At 41.9% G+C, this 22268-nt stretch overlaps 1 protein-coding gene across 14 annotated transcripts in view; it reads right to left on the bottom strand.

Annotated features, from left to right (window-relative positions):
* KCNMA1 (potassium calcium-activated channel subfamily M alpha 1) overlaps positions 1 to 22268 on the bottom strand; it is a 710543-nt gene that overhangs the window by 80479 nt on the left and 607796 nt on the right. For 10 of the 14 annotated variants that reach the window (XR_013763654.1, XM_079138788.1, XM_079138798.1 and 7 more), the window contains one exon: positions 3873 to 3966. Coding sequence is in view for 13 of the 14 variants with exons in the window: in XM_079138788.1 (XP_078994914.1) it covers positions 3873 to 3966 (94 nt within the window). In the remaining variant the exon portion in view is untranslated. Of the gene's footprint in view, positions 1 to 3872; positions 3967 to 8331; positions 8419 to 18373; positions 19492 to 22268 lie in introns of those variants that run through there. The other 4 variants (XM_079138796.1, XM_079138797.1, XM_079138803.1 and 1 more) reach the window with 2 other exon arrangements.

The following is a 22268-nucleotide window of genomic DNA, read 5'->3' as shown; positions in this document are numbered from 1 at the left end:
GATATTGTCTAAGTCATCTTATGTTAGATCCCTCAAAGGCCTTCCACAACACCTTGAACACGGTAGGCTCTCACTGAACTTTAGCTGGATGGGAATTCATCTAAGAAAGCAGGTAACTGATGTGCACAGTATTTGGGGGTTCTCTTTGAACCTGGGTATATACTCTATGCCATTCACCCTCTGGAGAAATACTCTCCACACCTAAGAAAAACTTGTGAATAAAACTACTGGAAGAGTCCATGGGATGAGCTGAATGTGATCCTGAATGGGAATTTCAGAAGTCTATGAATCTAACTGTAGTCAAATGGTACTCAGTGGACTATTTTTTTTTTTTCCTAGAGAGACTTTCTAGAGAGTGTTTTTGGTGCTGGGGATTGAATACAGGCCTCCCTCCCACATGCTAGGCAAGTGTCCTATCACTGAGCTACACCTCAGTCCTGAGAGTTTTCAGTGAATGGGATCTGTGAAGCCCCAAGCCATTAAGAGACCAAATCTTGCCCTCCAGAGCTTTATAACTGAGGGAAGGTGTTGCTATCCTTGCCATGTACAAACCCATGGAGTAGGAAAACTAGTTAACAGGTGCTTGGTGATTTGGGTGGAAAACTAAGAGAAACTCCTTAACTAATTCCATATTAATTAATTGACCAATAAAGAGGGGAGCTAATAGGCTGATGGAGTAAGGGACTTGGAGATCTCCATGGCTCACTCCTCAGTGGAATGGAGCCAAAGGTTATCCATCATTACACGCGTGTGCCTGGCGTGGAGCACAGATACTTGCCATTTGGCTCGGTCTGACTATGAGGGTTGTTTACTGTCAGGATGACTAACAATCACTCTACCTCAGGATCCAGACACACAAAACAAGGCTGTTCACCTAATGACTGTGCAGAGAATTAAGTGACACTAAAATACCAGAGTAAGCCTGATATCAGAACAAAGGGGACACGAAGACCATTAGCAGAGCATCCCAGAAGCATTTTTCCACAGAGGAGGCAGAAGGAACCCTTACACAGGAGCCTGTTTTATTTGCAAAAGTCATGGTGGTAAATTAAAGCCCAGCCTGGCCCATTCTGGGCTCTCTGGTTTCTCTTGGAGCTGTTCCGATCACTATCCATAGGCCACTAAAACCTTCCCACAACTGGAATGATTGATTCTCTTCAAACCGTGAACCACAAACTCATGCTGAAAACCCCACTTCAAATAAGTCATTAGTTTCCTTTATGGATTTCTGAGGTCATAAGGAATAGGACCTGGGAGTCCTATCCTAAGAAGAGTAGAGGGGGAAGTTGAAGAGGAGGAGGGAACTGGGAAAGCCACAGGAGCTGGGGGAGCCCCCATTTTCTGCCAATCAGCAGGAGGGATTGAGGAAAAAATAGGCCCCAGTGATCTCCTGGCCAGTGCTAGATATTCCAGGTTATCCCAAAAGGCCTTTGGGTTGAATCCTTCAGTCCTATACTAGAGGCAAAGGGAAATGGGGAGAGCCAACAGAGACCCTGTCCTTGCTCCTCTGACAGTATATACAAAATACAGAGCACCTGGGACACAGAAAGCCAGGGTCAAGGAGGAGCTTGTGAGACCCCCTGACTTGTCATGGGATGGCCCTTCCAGCTAAGCTGCAACAGGGACCACCATGGTCCCAGGGGATGAAGCTTCCTGGTGACTGTAGCTGTGGTCCTAGCAGCAGCCTGGAGCCAACCGAACAAGAAGCCTAAGTTCTGCAGCTTGGCAAGTTTCGGCTCACCACCTGACCCCCGTTTAGCAATTCTGATGTACCACAGAGCAGACAGCTCCAGCCTGGGATGACTGCCTCCCTCAGCCCCTCTCCGGCAGGCAATGAAAGCAAGATCCACTTTGAAAATTCTCCCCCATCATGCAAACTGACATAGGCATGCTTTTCAAAAACCCACAGCCAATCTGTTGATCATTACTTATTTACAAAGGCCTTCGGGCAGAAAGTCCTGTAAAAACCATACTTGATACGGTATACACTAGCTTTTTCTGCTTGTGGAAAAAAAGTCCCCTGAAGGCTACCTCAAACCATCACTTTCTATTGCACATAAAATGTAGCGTGTAACACTAAAGTATTTAATATATATGGTATAATATATCTACAGGAAAGGCATTTGTGTAGAAGTATGTTACCCTGGATTTGGTAATTTGATGTTTTGCTGAAGGCTACGACTTAAAAAAGCCTCCACCTCGTACAGGAGACCTGTCATCTTGGTACCCAAGAGCCAACAGAATAAAGAAGTACCCTTAAGCAGCAAAACTTTGACACAGCTTTGAAGCATATGAAAACAGTATAACTCCTCAGAATTATTATTACTCAAGATCAAAGAAATGAACCATACTTTACATAGCAAACAGGGACAGGGAATTTGGCTCCAAAGGTTTCAGATTTTTCAGACTTCTCTTTATTTATTTATTTGCTTCTTTAAATTGAGGCAAAAGAAAGAGACTGGGCTTCTCTCAGCTTTAAATGGAGAAAACTATTAGCATTAGATAAGACGATTACCTAAAGGTGAATAAATAGGAAGTGAATGCTTGTATAACAACTGGCATCATAAGAAGGAGAAGCTTGGGAGTTGTATTTTATTCCTCTTCCTACACTGTAAACAGGCATGGAAATCAGTCCACAAGTAAGGCTGAGAGGGAGGGAAGACAGAATGCTAAAGGAAACCTCTATCGGGAGGTTGTAATAATGGCATAGGAGATAGGGCTGGTGGTCTCAGCTAATGGACAGCCTATGTCCCCCATCACTAAAGAAGGACTACCCTGTCCTTCCCAGGTTCCAGACTCGTGCACATGGAGGGCCAGGGAGAAGATAGTGCATTGGAGACATGGGGAATGGAAATCACTGTTCTTGTATTTCAATAATCAAAGGGAGAAGTGTGGCCATGGCAAGGCAAAGAGGAAAGGAGTGTGAGGAAGGCAGGTGTTTCCTTGGCAGGGACCATTCAGGGCAAGCAGTGCAAATCTGAAATCACTCCTGTTTCAGTGAGGTCCAAAGAGTCAGGGGGTCAGAGGAAGTAAGGGCTGGGAATCATGGACACAAAGGGGAGATGAACAGACAGAGAAAAAAGAGCTTCAGAACTCTGTCGAAATTTGGTTTACTGGCTGTTTCTTAGAGGAAGTCATGAACAAGAGAGAAGGGAAGGAGGAAGGGAAGGAGGAAAAGAGGAAGGAAGAAAGGAAATGGGAAGAGTGGAAGAGGGAGAAAGAAAGAAAGGAGAGAGAGAGACAGAGAGAGAGAGAGAGAGAGAGAGAGCGCAAGCATGCTGTATTTCATAATTAATATTGCTTTTAGCCTGAGCAGGACTGGATTACTTTTGAACTTTGCTTTGGCAAGTCCACAGATTATTAGACTTTTTTTTATCAGTCAAAATCAATTAACAGAAATTTGATTTCAATCGACAGGATAAAAGGAAGGTAATCTTCAGGTTCATTTTTGATTGTGATGATACATCTCACATATGGCCTTAAGTACAGAAAACAGTCCTCCGAGGGACTCCAGCAGAAAGAGACTTGCCACAGGCAAACTAACCACAGAGTTCCTCTGATTGGTTCCTGCCGTCATTAGTGCCACTGCTGTTTAGGAACTACACACAGACAGGACATGGTGACAGCTAAGACTTTAAAGCCTATGTATTTTTCAAACAGCTTTTCAAACTGTTTTTCATGACAGAATTTTTTCAGCTCTATCATTAACTGCTGACAAGCTGACAGAATAAATACTGCAGCCTCTCAGAAGCCATCTAAGGATCTGCTCCCCTCCCCCGCCGCGCTGCTGGGGAAGGAGGCTGGGCCTGCGCAGGGTGGGGAGGGGCCGGCTGGGGAGAAGGAGCGGAGGGGCTTGGTGGGCCCCTTCTTACCTCATCAGCTTTGGCGAGGAGTTGGGCGAGTTCCTCATGCCCCCGTTGCGTTGTTTTTTTTTGGGTGACAGCGTCGACGGCTGCTCATCTTCAACTGGAAATACAGGCAGCTCATGAGATTACGAACAGTTTGAGGGCAGACTGTGAAATACAGGCAAGATATCAAAGGACACACACTCACGGCTCAGTCACTCACTAGGAATTCATGGCTGTCTTTTAGGACCCAATGACAAAGACCAAATATGTTAGTCAGAGAGGCCGGCCTTAGAGAAGGTTGAAGCGACACCTCTTGACGCTCCAGCCTTTGATCATGCACTTAAAGCGAACTAAAACCGTTTATCAATGCCCTGCCATAAAAGAAAAAAAAAGTTGTGATTCATCTGCATACTGAAATACATATATAGGACCGGTCAATCGTTATTCTTAATTTTGGTTACTTTGCCTGATAACTGAATGAGTTTTCTGGTAACCAAAATCAGAAGTTGTATTTGAAAAAGCGGCTGAACTGCCAGCCCGCTGCTTCTCCCAGTGAACCAATTTAACTGGTTTCTAATCCCTGCATACCAGAGAAAGCCTGGGAGAGGCCAGGATTCAAGGCCCTCAGGGCCAACGTTCCAATCAGTGGTGACTGGGAACACTGGCACACGTGGACTCGAGAATCCCCAGCCCAACCGGGCCCTCGTCTCTCCAGCTGCCGAGAGAGAGCACTGCGGCTGGGCACACCGGGTCCTTGTTTTACTCATTCAGACCGAAGGATTGGGATTGGCGAGGCTGGAGAGCCGGCTGCCAAAGAGCACGGAGTGAAGGAGGAGGAGTTTGCTACTGAATGATACCTGGGATGATGCGGTGGGAGGCTGGGATGGAGGGCAGCGGAGGGGGCCGGAAACCAAAGGCTGTTTTCCAAATGCCTGAACCACACAGATCGCTAAGCAATGGGAAGCTTCACTCACAAACAACACAGCACACTCTACTGCTCTTGCCCAAAGACACCCACTAATAAGCTTTGTAGATGAATTAGTCTGCCCCATGCTTCTTTTTAAGAGAGCTGCTTGATAATTAGCAGATGAGTACCCAGCCTGTCACCCAAGGGCATCAGCAGCAAAATTCTAGCCCTGCTTTCCCCACCCCCCACAATCCAGGCTAAAGCTGTAATGTCAAGAAGGAAAAATGGGATCCTTGGATTCTTATAGTTGACCGCAACACAGACTAGGAGAAAGCACCTCTGAAACTCAGAACGCACGGAGGTTACCTTAAAGCTAAGAAGAGAAATATTAGCAGTGACAATGTCAAAAAAAGCTTGATATATGTTAATAGTGTATGAGTCTTAGATGGTGAGAAAAGGCCAACTTAGCTACTTGGTATTATCCAGGAAGACCCACACCAGAGCATGCATTCTATGGTGCTTCCGGGAAGACACTAAATCAATTTAGTAGGTTATGATACATGGTTCTGAAAAAGATTATAATGATCCAACAACCCTTGCTCCAAAGTATCACCCTTTTTTACACTCCCCTACTGTACTGTTAATCCAGGGTTGCCTGATACTGGCTGACACAGGGAAAGGCAACAAGAGTGTGGTGTGAGGTAAGGGCGATACCAGAAGAAATAAAGGCAAGAATGCACCTGCCAACGCCCACAGCCACCCCCTCCACCGCCTGCTCCCTCCTGTTCTGCTACGCCAGAGGCTCCGCTCAGGCTGTGACCATATCAGTCACTTAGTGCTCCAGGCAGGGACTATGTGGCGGGGAGGATATCACATCTTATCAGAAATGAGTATCCACAGCAAATCACACAGAGACTAAACAGCACTTAAAAGATTAAAGGAAATAAATACAAGCCACATAAATGGTATTGAAAAAAATCACTTAGGGTTGATATGCATCTCTCCGTGAGCAAACAGGCACTCTGAGCTTGACCTGAATTCATCTTCCTTTCACAGGACAGGGGACTGAGCATCTGAGGCAATACTGCGGTAGAAGCATGTGTGTGCATGCGTGTGTGCGCATGTGTTTGTGAAGGACACTTTTATGCTTTCCCCATCTTAGTATGGAGTAGAAAGGACTGCACTGTAATAGAAGGTCACTTTTTAATATGGGCCACTTGCCCTATCATGCTGTGTCTGGGGTGACCTAGATTAGTTGTTCAGCATGCTAGGCTTGACGTGTGTGTGCATGTGAGCAGGTCTAGTAAGAGTGCAAGTTCTGTCATACAAGTTTCCTTAAGGTTTCAATGGAATACTCCAAAAGGTCTTTCATCTAACCAAGCCTAGTATGACTAGCTTTATTGGAGGCCCCCAGCTGTTGCTCTGGTTGTGTTGTTCCAGAACGAGTCTCTGTTAGTTAAATCTAGATGGAAAGTCACCTTGGCTGGCATGTCAGTGGATTCTTCTGCTTGCCTTGTGATTCCCTGTTGGCACTGGGCCTTCAATAGATAATCCCTTTGGTTAAGTGCCCATCATCCTTATACCTTGTCACTGGCTGTTTACCTGCACACATCCTCAGATGGGGAACTTGCAAGTTAATCCCCATTAGCCAGCTCTAGGGAGACACCTCATTTTGGTGGCAAAGTTACGTCGTCTTCTGTGCAAGGAAACTATTTATTTTCATTGCAACTCGGAGAGATCATCCATCATAATCATACTGAATTTAAACTGGAATTTGTTCTCTGAAATGAAACTGTGTTCAAAGCTTTTCTCCTGCACTCAAGGGCTAGAAATCGGTTCCCTGAAGAGATGGGAGACAATGTCTCCATATTAAATATAGGAACTTTGTGTAATGGAGACAGTTGCATCTGGTTCAGGTCTCACAAGAGAAGCAGGGATGATTTCTTTTTCATAAGGAGGATATAAACCATATTTACTTATTATCCCTTATAAGGATTCTATAAAGAAAGCATATCTAGGAAACTTTTAGTTAAGCTATAAAATATAATTTTCATTTCATGGCTTCTGTGACTACATGAGAAGAATAAAAATGGAATTAAAAGAGAGACTTAAATTTACTCACTTTCATGAAAGACAAATGTGTTGAAGTAATGGGCCACTACCTCATGACAACGCACATTACAGGCTCATATTTAACCTACTTTTGGCTAATTGCAATACACTCTGTCTCTAGCATTTTCTCTTGTCTTCGTGCAGTGGGAGCCACATGAAGATGTGAACCTTTAAAGAAACCTGACTTACCAGCTTCTTTAAAGCACAAACAAGTTCAGGAATCTAACGTGGAATTTTTATAGGAGCTGAACTCCATCCAGTCTCCAAGTACTCATAAAATTCAAGGGCTTGTTTTTGCACATCCCTAAGTATAACACTTAATGTTCTGTTGTAACTTCCCAGCGCTCCCTCGTCTAATAGGCACTGAATCTAACAGTTTTACGGTTTGGGAAGACTCGGCGCTAGAAAAATGTCAGGCAAGTCTAATGAGGCTTCAGATCCCCTGGTTTGCGCTGGAGTTTAATTTAAAGTTACAATGATGTTTTAACATGTTTGCTTATACTTGACTAAAGAGGATTCATTATTCCAATGACATAACCTCCAGACAATGTTCTGGGGATTGATTTAAGATGTGGTGGTAATTCCAACAGCCTTAATGCAGAGTTGAACATCTGTAACAACATTTCATTCCGCTTTTCATCGGCTTTCTGTTTTCCAACAAGAGTAAGGCAACATCTTCCAGAAACACTGGCCAGGATTTGAGGCTTACTTCAAAATGATCATATAATTTACTAGATTTTTTTTTTAAAGAAGTATCTTCCTTTTTCTTCCTAGCCAGGCTGCAAACACTGGGTGAGGGCTCACCAGTGCCTCTTTATGGGTCCTTGAAGGGAAATGAGACAACAGCTACAGTCTTCGGCTTTCCCAAATAGCCCAGTGCCTATATGTGATGGACTCAATGGTCAGCTCCAGTCTGGGGCACATTCCCTCTTCCCCATGTCCCCAGTGAGATTCAGGGGGATGAAGCCCTTCAAGACTTAACGGTGAATTTGTTGGCTGAAGTTAAAAAATAGTTCAAAGCAAATAAAATCGGGAAAGTAATAAAAGGCAAACAACCCGTAAACATAAGTCAACTAGCTATCTCCATTACGTTATTAATCACCACATCTGGAAAAACCCACATCTGTACACACTTAGCAGGTCATTAGTAATGTCATTTCACACTGGAATCACTCAGAGTAAGAGTCATGCAAAGTGGTTTGAACACAAAGCCATCTAGCTAACAGGGCTTCTGACCGAAGTCTGCAGCAAGCTGCTAGTTTGAGGGTGGGGTCAATTTAATAATTATTTATTGTTTTCTTATGGCTTTTCTGTTTGGCATTTTGCTGCTCAACAAGCTAAATGCATGCTGAAATCCATGGCAGTACATCTCTGTCCTTCAACTGGGCTCATTTTGTTAAAGAGGAACACTGAGGGGTGCAGTACAGTTATCAAAAATTGGGATAGGTCCCAGTACTCCTTCACCTGGCTCAGTCACAAGCCGAGAATTGGGAGTTGCGTTCTTGAACTCAAATGGGTCTTTGTGATAGCGTGATCTAGCTTCAGCCTTGACTGCCAAACAATAAGGAGAAAAGAAAATGGAAATTAATCCTTAGTGAAATTTTTCATTGCAAAAGTTCCAAACCAATTTTGATGTTGAATAAAATCATTGCTTTGGATTAAAATGGAGGTTTCTCCCTCCTGGTTGAATTGAAGGTTTATTTATTTCTATTCTTTTACCCAGATGACTTCCTGAAATTCTTTTTGCTGCGTTTTTGTCATCAATGTCAGTAGGGATAATATCTGAAAATTTGGAAGACAATCTCCTTCTGCAATAATTTCCAGAAATATACAGAGTCCCCCTCCCTTCTCCCTTACAATATATGCATACGCACAAAACCCAGTTTAGCAGCAGGATCAGATCCATTATCTCCTGAAAAACACTGAAGGAAATCCTACAGAATGATCACTACATTCTAAGTCTTTCTCCCTCAGTGTTAATTTGCTTTTCATCTCAGACCACTGGCTTGGCCAGCTCCCTGGGTGGTAACATTGCTGCCTAACTTAAATGTCATGGGTTTGCCACTTCTCAGAAAGAATGATATATAGGACTGGGACGTAGCTCAGTGGTGGAGTGTTTGCTAGCATGCACATGACCCTGGATTAATTCCAACCCTGCAAAAAAGAAGAGAAAGAGAAATAGTCATGTGTAGTATCTTTTTGTATCATCAGTGAAAATGTGTGTGTTTTCAGGCTATGAATATTATATGACTAAAATTGAGAGTAAGGGTGTGGGCAAAATTTCTGGGACAGAGATCTATCAGTGTGCTTCCTAGTTCCTAGGGGCTTGTCAAATTGTACCCCAAGAAAAATCATGAGTCACAGTAGCATGGTCATTCTGCAATTCACCATGGACAAAACTCTCAGGATGATCAAAGCTTTCACCAGGAAGGCTGGGCTAGTTAGGGCTCAATGTGGCCAATGAGGGCAATCCTTGGATTAGAGCATGGAATGGCTCCTACTTTGCAGAGGGATGTTTCTTGTCCTGCGACTGTAGACTATCAGACCCCTGGTTGCCTATCACATGGATGTGACTGGTAAGAAGGTGTGGATGTTCCCTTAAGCAATGATGGAGAAACAACAACAAATACCAGATAAATAACCCATATTGTGAGTTGGCTTCCCATATTCGTTGTAAAGGAGCACTTGGCTGCAGTTTCAGGATGAATCCCTTATTGGGAATGTCCATCAGTGAGGCTCAGCAGCTAAGCATGGCTGGGATAAGGTAAGTCAGAGACAAGGTCTTTGCCAAGAAGGGTCGTGGGCAGCTCAATATCAGAGCTTAACTGGTGATACATTTTGAATGAGAGGTTCTAGTCTGAAAATCTTAGGGTATAACCAAGCATTATCAAGAAAATCAATCTACGAAGGTATTTTTTGAAAGGTCACAGCAGATACTAATACACAGATAGTAAAACGATAAAGGATGCTGCCCCTCAAAAACAACCCCAACAATCAACTTCTCAAACATAAAACTCTAAAATTGAATGAATTTTCATATACATTATCCAATAGGATAACTTCACAACTTATAGCTGAAAAATAGGAAATACATATATTTTGAAAACCCAAGGTGTGGCTTAAAAAAAAAAAAAACTGTCATTATATAAATGAGAATGAGAAATAATTTCCAAGTGGCACATCCTGCACTAATTAGGGGCACAGGGAACACCCACCCCATGGTGGGCTGACGGGGGCAGGGAAGGGGGCTTGTTGGTGCTTTTTCATTTCCGGCTTTTGTGGAGCTAATAGGAGAATGGGGAGGGAGATTTTAAGGAACAATGGGTTATGTAGAAGTTAATCACAGGGTATATTTCTGGTGCTATTCACTGCCTAGGAAACCTGAATTGTGTAAGTTTGAGTCCATCAACACAGAGTAATGAAAGAACTCAGCTCCTACATGAGAGAGAGAGGAAAATGCCATATAAATATATTAACAGGATCCACATGACCTGGAAAGCAACCTTCCCTGCAGAATATGTTGGGCTGAATGGAACCTCTAGAATCTAAGATGTACCCATGCCACCCACACGACCCCCACCCCAATCACAGACTATAAGCCACATCATGTCCTACACAGATCCTGGTAGAACCTTCACCAAAGTTCCCTATATCTAGAATCTTGGCTTTTATATCTTCACTGGAACTGCTATAATCACTTGCCCAACACCATCCTGCTCAGTATTTGGTAGAAAATTCCTTTCAGAGATCTAGTTGCTTTTAGCTTTTTTCTTTAATTTATTTTTGAACATACTGTCTCTATTGCCTCAAGGACAAAGAAAAGTCTCAAAAATCACTAGGTTTTAGCTTCTTGAAGATGAGACACAAGAGATGAACAATGGAATTCAGAGAGGAAATGCACAATTGAAATGAGAAATGCCAGAATATTCCTGAAATATAGCAACAGAGCTTGGAGATCAGGAAGATAGTAGGAGAGAGGAGACAATTTTCTCTGAGTCAAACTGGCAGGATGGGGCATTGCAGAGTCCAATAAAAATAGCCCTTCCCAATTTCCCTTCCCTCCCCACTCCTGACCCCAAGCAGATGACAAGGCTTTTAGGCCAGAGGTGGCTCTATTTGCAGCATTCCCATGTGTGGTATGTGTGTGAAGCACAATTCTTAGAGAAGAGATGAAACCTACCAAGTTCCTGGCAACCTTGGCAGCTTTCTCACCTTTCTCACATTCAAACTGTATCCTAAAATTGGATTTTGTGCAGCCCACAAGCTAGGTTACGTTTTAAATGGTTGGGTGAAAAAAATCTAAGAAGAATCATATTTCCTGTCACAGTAGAATCATATAAAATTCAAATTTCAGTAGCTAGAAATAAAGTTTTATCTGACCATAACCACCATCATTTGCTTCCATATTGTCCATAGATGCTCTCTATGACAGAGCTGAGTATCTACAATATGCAGCCTGAGACATTAACTAGCTGACCCCTAAGAAGAAACATTTGCTGACCCCTAAAGCAAATCTCCATATTTTCCTAGCTTTCCCATTTTCCGAAAGGATGGTGCTCTTCCCAACCTGCCAAGAAGCCAAATGATCAAGGAAACATACACACAATCCATTCCAAGAATGCCGACCTGGGAAAGTGGATGGTAGAGGTCATTTAGTGATTCCATGCCCCTCCCACCCAGCCTGCCATTAGCCCTACTGGTCCCCTCAAATTTGAAGACTTGGGTCAGGTGAGTTTTACCTTTCCTACTTAAGCTAAGTTAGAGCCGTCCACCCTGTACTTTGAGAATCAAGGCAAACCACATCTACAGGGAGCAATTTCTCGAAGCTGTCAGTCCACCCTGCGAGAGCCCCGTACAAGACAACAGATTAACCATTAGACTAGATATGTTGAAAATATACAGCTTCAACCTTTCCCCAGCTAGCTCAGAGCGATATATAGATGATTATTTCAACCGTCAGCTGCCGCATAGATTTAAACCCCTGCACAATAATTCCTGGATTCATCTGCCCCTTGTCAAACTTACACAGCTTTAGTTGGAGGATACATGGTGTGGCAGTTTCACTGTGAATCCAGAATGATCCAGACGGCTGCTGTCTCTTTGTTAACAGGAAGCCAAACTGATGAGTTTGTAATGCATTTCTTATCAAAGGTAGTTTCAGAAAAGAAAATGTGCCCATCAGTTGGGCTACAATTTCATATACACCAGATTATGGGCTTAATCAGAACATCTCTGTTATTTTCTTGAAGAAATAGATAATTCTGCATCCATCCCATTAAAATCATTTCCTGCCAATGAATTATGTATTTATGAATTTATAATTATCTAGCCTTGATTTTCCCCCTCCTGCAGTATACTTAATAAAATCATCAGCTGCAGCCTACAAAGCAATGGTGCTTAATAGATACGAGCATGCTAATTTATTTTTTTAAGTTAATGCTGATCTTTTGGAGCTGTGCGTTGAAAATGATCATTGTGAATAAAAGGGATTGCAATTTTCAACCCACACATTTAACAAAGACAAAATGGACTGTAGGAGAATTTATGAAGCCTGGAAAGGAACTTATTTCCTAATACGGTTTATTATCCAATAGATTTGGATTTGCTATAGGTCAAATCAGGTCCCTTGGCTATGCATCAAGAGAAAATGCCTATAAGATGCCAAACACTGTTGGTGGCACAGTGAAAGGGTCCACATAACAGGCAGGTGATAGCTTTCTGTAGTCCTTTTTGTTTTCATGCCTACAAAATTCAGTGCTTAACTATTTGCATTAAAATCAGTATTTATCATGTCTTCATATAAAATGATGACACATTGTCCATCATGAATTTTTTTTCTCTATTTTGGTATTTTAAATATGTTGCATGAAGCTCTTGATTTCCGCGGTACCCCTTAAGTTTGGTGTCCAAAGCAAATGCCTCACACACCTCTCATTAGACCCCCACCTGGCCCTGGCCATTTCTCAAGGGCAGTTGAGATATTGGTTCTACCACTCTGCAGAACTGGAAAAGGCAAAAATAAAACATGAGTTATTTTTTGGATCACTCCGTGCTGCTTGCATGAGATTGTTAAGGAAGGTCCTGGCAATGTGTGCATCCTCCTGGATTTACAAATTGTCAGACATCCAAAGGAGTAGAGAAAAGATCATGCTGCCTCAGGAATCTGAGATTTGCCACCTGCCCAGGGTGAGAAACAGAAAAGAGAGATGGGGTCAGGTCTCCGGTGGACTTGACTTCATTCCACATCAATTCTCCTGGTTAACACAATGCTGGTTTACATTTTCACTCTGGGGCAAAAGTTTTCATTTGCTTATATGTTTTGACTCTGATCTTCTTTCTCTGTTTCCTTCCCCTCCCCCTAAATAGCTTCAAATAAACATGACTGGCAGAAGATGCCAATCATATTTTCATTTCCATTTTCACTTTGCTATTTACAACTTTTAAATTAATGCTTGCCCCAATGATTCTGCTATGGGAAGACTAGCCTAGAATCTAACTGGGTATGAGTGAGATTGTTTTCTAAACCCTAAGATGTTATACAGATAAGGACTGTTATTATTATTAACTGCATTATTATTATCACCTCATCCATAAATACCATATCTGCCATTGAACCAGTTGTGTCAAGAACCCCCCGGAATTCTAATATGTATTCTAGATGGTTGCACCGATACTTCCTCTGAAACTCAGATAAAGGTAAAATGCATGGATTTTTAGTGCAACCCAGGTGCCCGATGAAGAATGCTCTGCCAGAACACTTTAGAAATACAGTATGTTTTTAACCTTGGGAGGTAAGGACCAGACCGGATTGTGATTTTACACTAAACACAGCATTTAGTATATTTCTTTAGGACATAGTCACCTTCTAAAGATGTTCTTGAACTATAAAATCATTATCTATGTTTACTATAATTTATCATCAGAGACATCCTGTGCAATATTTTAAAATGCTACTGCCTGGTGGCCTCCTCTTTAGTCAATACAGCTAGAGAATAAGGTGTGCAGAGCAGCAAGCCTGGAAGGGCTCTGGGGAGGTTCTGGTCTCACCCTTTCTGGGATCAAGGTTACACTAGCATGCAAACCCAGGACCAGAGTCTGGGTCCTCTGATTGTGATCTTAGTCACTCACCACCAGCATTCTGCCCAGGAGATCAGTGTGGGCATATAAGCTTCTGAAATCAGGTCACCTGCCTAAATCTCAGTGCTGACCCCCTCCAGCGCTCTGATTTCAGACAAGTTACTCAATACCCTGATGTCCTAAGCTCTGCCACTTTCCTTGCTGGACAGATGAAGACACCAAGTTTCACAGATCCTGTGGGATTCAGTGTGATAGCCAGGGGCTACGGCTTGACAGCATAAGGATCAAATTCTGCCACTGGTGGGCTCTGCTTGGCCCCACCATGTTGGTTCCAGAGCTTTACATGTGGATCTTTTAGTCTGAAGTCTGTTCATAAAAACATGAATTTCTAACAACTTCTATTTAAAAATCTTACAGAATGCTGGATCCCCATTCCAAGAAGGTACCTTTCTCATGGGGCAGGAGCTTACTAGCTGGTCATGTGCCCCCCTGATGTCTACTGTACCCCCAGTAATATGGCAGGCATCCCTCATTATATTTTTTGCCCTTGGTTTCAATGACACTTAAGGATACTATCCTGAGACAAGGATTTAAAGGCATGAGCCATTTCTCACAAACATCAGCTCATATTTAGAGGCAAAAATAGTTTAGAGTTAAGCACAGAGTCCTTGAAGCTATACTGCTGGGTCTAAACTTACATTTTTGGCAAATTATCCAACTTTAGTTTTCTCTCCTCTAAAATGGGAATAATGGGAGAACCTAGCGCCTAGGGTTATTGTGACAATGGACCGAAAACAGGAAGTGCAACTTACGAGAGTACCCAGTAAGCTCTTACTCAATGTTATCCACTGTTGCTTCTTGGAGGAGTGCAGGCTGTCTGCTCTGGGGTCTTCCTCTACAAGGCCAGTCTGCTCTTTTGATGGCACTCTATAGAAATGGGTTCAGATTCTCTCCCCTGCACCAAGTAACTGAGCCGGTATCCCAGCATTAGAATGAGGTGGGTGTCCCCTCCCCCACCCCATCCTGGGCCTTGCATTTGACCATCACCTTTGTCCCATGTTTCCTATGGCCCCAGTGAACTGCTCAGGTCAAATAATTAGGTTTGCCAAGTGTCATAAAAACAGGCAAAGCCAGAAAACATTTAAATGGGCTCAACTGGAGAAGGCTGGAACCGTTCAGGGCAATAACAAATGAAAGTCAGATGGAAACATGGAGAAACCCCACTGTTCCTTCCAAATTACAGGAAATTCATGCTGCCTGCCTGCAAGGGGCTCTTCCCCTTGAATTTCTAGTGGGGGGAGGTCATGATTTCGACATGTGGTGGAAGGGTCAGGGGAGTGATGGGCAGGAGGCAGTGACTCCTTCAATAGGCCTTTCCACCATGTCTTCCCTTCATCTCACCACTGTAGCCTCCCTTGAGGAAATAGGCAGGGGCTGCCTCTTCCAGAAAGCCTTCTGGAGTGATTGCAATGAGATAGATTTCTGCGTTTTGTGAAAGGTTCCTTGGTGATTCTCATCTCGTGCCCTGAAATCTCCTGATTCTTGTTGCATTATTAATTTGTTTTCCATTCAATGTGTCTTACTCCCCCAAGCAGACATAAGCTCCTCTACTGTAGTTTACACATCTCTGAAGCTCTCACAGTGCTGAAACCCTGGTTAGGTTCCTAATAAACTGCACTTAGTAGCCAGAGAGGTGGCACTGAGAGGGCAGAAGCACAGCCTTGTGGTCAGGAGTCTGGATTCTAAGCCTGGCTTGGATCAACTGTGTGGCATTGGCAAGGCACATTACCCCTCCTGGGGGATTGGCATTAATTAAATATAAGACCTTTTCGGCTCTGATTTGTCATGATTCTGGGCTGAATGCTGTCTACTGTTACTTGGCAGATATCACAGGAGCCAGCCATTGACTAAGAACCTCATAACTATCCAGTCACAAATAATTATCCAGCACTTCCTACCACACTCAACTCAGAAGAGCTACAGAAGAGGAAAAGCAGGGTCCATGGGCCAAGGAAAGTGTGGTTTGCCTCAGTGGTTCTAAGCCCCGGGCTTCAATAAAATGAACCAAGGAATTTCACAGAACTGAAGTGCTTAAGACCCACCCCAGACCCATTCAAGCAAAATACTGTGGACATTGCTTTTTCTTTGCCTTTTCTTTGAACTCTTTTTAAAGATACATAATGAGAGAGAGCCACAAGTCTAGCTGGAGAAATGGAACAATTACATCTAAAATATATATACAGTAGCAATTCATAAGTTATGAATTATTGAGTTAATTATTATGTTATATAAACACAACTGTACAAAAGATGCTGGATGATAATTCCAAGTGAGGGCTGAGGGAAATGTCCTCGAACTAGAGAGTGGGGTGTAACAGAAGAAGCAGTAAGACTTGAAATAAGAACTGGATGGCTAGAGGGGTCAGCCTGACTCTCCTGCAGACCCCCAGAGCTGAGCACAGGCCTGCAGCACTGGGGTCACATGTGTGGCTACAAAGTGTGGGGAGGGCATGCTAGGTGAACAAATGCTAGGGGACAGTAAGAAAGTCAGTTTGGCTAAAGCAGAAAAATGTACCTGAGGGTGTAACTGGATGGGTAAGGGGCAGACAGAGAAAGGCTTTGCATTCCACAGGACAGAATTTGGGCAATCTAGATCACTTTGAAGTCACTTTTCTTTCCTTCTAAATACTCAGATTCTAATCACAGTGACTCAGGAGGCTGAGGTAGGAGGACCAAGAGTTCAAAGCCAGCCTCTGCAATTTTTGTGAGGCCCTAAGTAACTTGGAGAGACCCTGTCTCAAAACAAAAATATTTTATAAAAAGGGCTGGGGATGTGGCTCAGTAGTTTAGTGCCTCTGGGTTTAATCCTTGGTACCAAAATAAATAAATAAATAAATAAAAATAAAAATAAACACTCAGATTCAAGATGATACTGAATGGGGTTTGCATCTTGGAAAAGTCTATTCAAAACAGCCTTGCTCAGCCCACTTTCTGGCCACTTAAGTTACGTGGACTTGAGATAGGATAGATACCCAATTGCATGGAACTAAAAAAAATGAGGCCCCTTGTGTCGTCCAGCTCCCCTGGAAGTCGTGTTCCATCCTGGGGCGCGGATTCAATAGGAAAATATAGTTATCTAATGCCTTGTAAAGATGTCCTGTGAAATCCAGGAGGCTGACTCCTTGTAGAAAAGTTAGTCCACCTAAGCCTGACACCAGGATGGTCATCTCCTCTATTCAACTACCAGGGAATACCTGTTCTGCAGTACAGAGCACTGGAGAAAGTCACCAGGGTTTGACTTTTCTTTTTGTTAACATGGAAACTGACTGCCATTCAAATTTTCAAAAAACATCTGGCAGCAAAACCAGGACTTGAAAGTGGATCACTGAGAAGACATGGTTTCCCTGATCCTCTGAGGCTTGGTTTTGTCTGATCAATAACACTTCAGGAGGTTCTCTATCAAAACCACATAGGTGAATTAGATAAGAATGCACTTGACATTATCCAGATCTCTGACTGGCACCACTTCCCCAGTAAACCTAAGAAAAGTTGTAGAAAATTCCTATTGGATTCTCAAAACTAATGGTTTCAAATAATTAAATTACAAGAAGTATAAAATATATGCAGTCAAAGTTCTTTATGGCCTGCTAGGTAAAATTTAATAGTGAAGAAAATAAACAAATGAGTCATCCAGGGTTGTATTTTAATTCTTCCCATCTATACCTTAATAAATCCACTGTCTCCAATACAATTCAGTGTTTACACCCAAACGTCCTGTACAAATGGAATAGAGGATATTTTTTCTATGTTGGTAAAAGGATGTAGATGTGTTTTTTTTTTTTTTTTAAGTTGAAAAATAGGTTATGTGTGGACGAAAGAATCAAAAAGTTGTTTCTTGGATGTCTTTTCTTTGGCTAATTGATGATGCCCATGTTGAGCTGATCTGTTTTTTGAGAATACATTATTTAAAAACAACAGAACAGAAAAACTCTTGTCCTGTTGGTCAGAATTTAATGCTAGCCCCAGAGAGAAAAGCAACAGTCTTTGGTTAACTTCAGAGTCTAGTAATGATTGATAAAAGGGCATTATGCAAAATTATTTTATATAGGACATTATTCTAGTACATCAGTCATCGTTCTACAAAAGCCCCTCCTTATCCTTGTATGAACGGATGCCCAGGGAATTAATTTGTATATATAAATAGATTAAACTAGGGATTTGCAAATGACAATAATCAGATAGTGGAGGTGAGCCAAACTTAGTGGTGAGAATCTGGTATTGTATAGTTACCTTTTTCCTTTTTATTTTTTAATTTCTTTTTTTATTTTGATTCATTGTACACAAATGGGGTACAACTTTTGTTTCTCTGGTTGTACACAAAGTAGAGTCACACAGTTTGTGTAATCAAACATGTACATAGGGGAATGATGTTCATCTCATTCTATTATATTTCCTCCCCTCACCGACTCCCCACCCCTCATTTTCCTCTATACAATCCATCCTTTCTCCATTCTTCCCTTATCTCCTCCACCCCCCATTACCTTTTTCCTTTTTAAAACACAGTAATATTTATTAAATTAGGATTTGCTCCAAGTGAGCAATCTACTAAGCAAGTTGGATTTAAAAGAAATGTTGAAATTGAGAGTGGTTGTCTTAATGGAGGTATGGATCTTTAGAATGAAGTTTTAGATATTCATTTCAGAAAAATAAAGGAGAGAATCATCAGAAAGAGGAAAAGCAGAAAATGGGGAGGGTAGAGAACTGGACCAGGACTCCAACCAGGGAGAGTTTCATTTATAGAGAAGCACTGCCACCTGCTGGTGGGCCTGCATCCCAAACCACTCTGCGGTTTGGGACCATCTATCTTGCAATCTATGCATAAATATACAGCAGTATTTCTCAGCTGCTGTTATACATAAGAATTTTATTACCAGCCGGCAGATTTCTAACACACTGGTTGCAGTTTAATAATCCTCTATTACCTGAAGTATGGGTTATATAAAAACCTAGAATGTTAATTGTTGACAAACCAATTCTAATATGTAAAGCACTGTAAGTCACCCAGTAAATATCCAAATAAATCAAAAAGGATAGCTCCTTTTGTTCTAACAACGTGTTATTAAACACCACAACTTGATCACTTACATGAAAGTAATGTTTGTGCAATTCGATGTACTAAGAAATCATGAAAAAAGGAATGATAATCTTACTGAGAGATTTTTCCTCATTTATAAATGAGAGGAAAATATTTTGCAAAGAATATTTTTCCCCCTTTCTTTAGAAAGAGTACCTAAACCACAATGTCATTTAGGAAATTTTCTCATATAACAAAGCCAGAGTTATAAATAACTCAGATTACATCTATAAAATGTTATATATTTTAAATGGCAACAGGGAAACTGTGGAGAATATAAGTCACTGATACACTGAGCAGAGAAACAGTACCTGTCATTTTTCAGAGAAAGATCACACAAACGCGATAGCACAGGAACAATAAAAAGAAGAAACAGGAATGTGATAGTGTCTCTGATTATATCTGCAAAGGAAACTGTGAAATAAATTAACACCCAAGTACCCACGAAAGGCATAGTGTAGCTTCATTGCAACTGATTGGTATGCAACAGAGAAGGTTGGTGATTTTGTAAGAACAGAAATAAAGTATAGGCTGTGAAATCTGATGGTGATAACTAATGACCACACTACTTAAAACTCTGATTTGATCTTTAACAGGAAAAGAAAAAAATAAATAAAAAAGTACTCTAAAGGATAGATGAATGCGCTAAGGATTGCATTTTTCACTTGGAACAAATAAACCCCAAATGGGATCACAGGGCCCCAGGAAATGAAAAATGACAGTTCCTATGCTGCTCTGATTTGATCTCAAGCAAAACTACCATGCTGATAACATTCCAGGGCTGAGGAGGAAGGTAGAGTCTTTCTTCAGTTGTTCTGGAAAGGAGGTGAGTGCCATGCTCCATTCAGCTGATGGGAAGCCCACTCTAATTTCAAAAAGTTATTGAGATTTAATCTCTAGCAACAACAGAAATAACTCATGCAGTGGCAAAAGAGGATCCCTTAAGACATACAGACGCACTTGCGTTGTTTCCAATAGAAACGGTGGAATCCTTTTACATGCCCTTTCTGCACACAACTGAGCTGGTTAAGGCACCTGAGTGAAAAGAGTCAAATGTCAGAATCTTCCTTTCAGCCCAGAGTGTCTCTGCTATCAACACAGGCAACTTGACTAGGAGGGTCAAGGTGTGGACACCGGGCATCTCCTTTCCCCACTCCACTGGCTACCACAGCTGAGGAGAGAAGTGGCCAGGAAAAGATTCAGGCAGATGAGGAGGGCATGGGGGAAACTGGTGAGGGTCAGGGCTGTCAAGATTTAAGCTGGGGATTTACTCTGCTAGCCAGTGTACTAGGCCAGCAAGGTAAAGTCTAGGCAGCTGGCTCACGCCTGTGATTAGAGGGGCAAGCCTTGCTATCAGAGAAATCAGGATAAGTTCAAATGCCTGAGGAATCACAGGTGGATGGAAAGAGACTTCTGGATCCAGAGGGCAGAGTGAAGCCTCACGGAGCAGCAGAATAATGGGTTTACCTTGCCTTCCCAATGCACATATCTACCCACCAACACTCCAAGGCCCAAAGACCACCATGCAGGAGTCCAAACATCATGATCCTGTCAGCAGAAGCAGTGGAAGACAATAGCTAAACTGTAGAACCAGCCTAGGTGCCCTTCAACAGATGGATGGATGCAGAAGAAAATATATATATATATATATATCTATATCTATATATCTGATGGAATATTACTCAGCTTTAAAGAAGAATGAAATCCTGGCATTTGCTGGTAAATGGATGGAGTTGGAGAATATCATGCTAAGCGAAAAAAGCAAAGGCCAAATGTTTTCTCTGGTATGTGGATGCTAATTCACAATAAGCAGGGAGACTAGGAAAGAATAGTGTTACTTTATATTAGGTAGAGGGAAGTGAAGGGAGGGGACGGTATGGGGGTTAGAAGGATAGCAGAGTGAAACAGACTATTACTTCATGTACATATATGACTGCATGACTGATGTGATCCTGCAGTATGTACAATCAGAAAAATGAGAAATTATACTCCATTTATGTGAGATTCATCAAAATGTATAAATGCATTCTACTGTCATGTACAATTAATTAGAACAAGTTTAAAATATTTTTTAAATAATAAAAAAAATCGTGTGCCTGTACTACACACAGAAATCTATAGATTTAATTCAGTCTCTACCAAATTCTAATGGTATCTTTCACAGCAATAGAAAAAAAAAAAAAAAAAAAAACTCTTGAAACTTGTATAGAACCAAAACACAGATCAAATAACTAGAGCAATCTCAAAACTAAATAAATAAGTAAATAAATAAATAAAGGAGGGACCAATTCTAAATCAATCTAATTCAACTCTTTGTTGAAGAGTCAAATGAATCGGCCGTTCAGAAAGCAATGTTTTGAACAAGATGGTATAAGGGAACAAGAAAGAAGATCTTTGACCTTGAGATTCTCTCTTATCTTGAGACATGCCCTGTTGACAACATATTTCTGACCAAGTTCACATGTCATTCAGGAAGTGTCTATTGAATTCCCACTGTGTCCTTAGGGGCCACTGCCTGCAATATACTAAGGAATCAAAGAGCAATGAGACTTCTTGCTTCTTATTGTTTACTTCTTAAAAAGACCCACATGAAGACTGCTCTACATGGAGCTCATGTGAAGTGTTATACCCAGGCTTATGGAAGAGAGACTCATCAATTCTGACTTGTACCTTCCAAGCAAGGATTTTTCCCTAGAAGTTCAAATGACAAAGTTTTTTGGTTGCAGTGGGCTGTGCTCTCTCTGTTGCACCTACTCAACTTTGCCATAGTTTCAAAGCAGCCCAGGACAAGAAGCAAATGAATGGGGTCTGACTGTTATAATAAAGCTTTGCTTACTAGAACAGGCCAGATCTGGTTCATGGGCTGCAATATGCTGGCCCCTGCTTTAAAGGGTTGGGTAAGTTTCAATCAGCTGGAAGAGGTGAGGGTCAGAATCAGGCAGAGGGTAACTTTTTTGTGTTAAGTAACACGAATGTCAAGCAACATGAATAACATGTTAAGGAACAAGAATGAGAAATTTTGGGAAAATACTTGGCTGAAAGATTCCTATATGGAGAATGCAACTACATAAATTGGTTGAAGCCAAATTGCAAGGGGCTTTTGAATGCCATGTTAATAACTGAATGTTCGAGACTGTGCTGTCATTAGAGGGTACTGTTTGTCCAGGGAGCCACTGAAAATTTTCCTGGAA

The sequence above is a fragment of the Sciurus vulgaris genome (genome assembly GCF_902686455.1).
Source record: "Sciurus vulgaris genome assembly, chromosome: 4".
Taxonomy (NCBI): Eukaryota; Metazoa; Chordata; class Mammalia; order Rodentia; family Sciuridae; genus Sciurus; species Sciurus vulgaris.
Note: the sequence above shows the minus strand (reverse complement) of the source record. Positions and strands in the feature narration are given on the sequence as shown.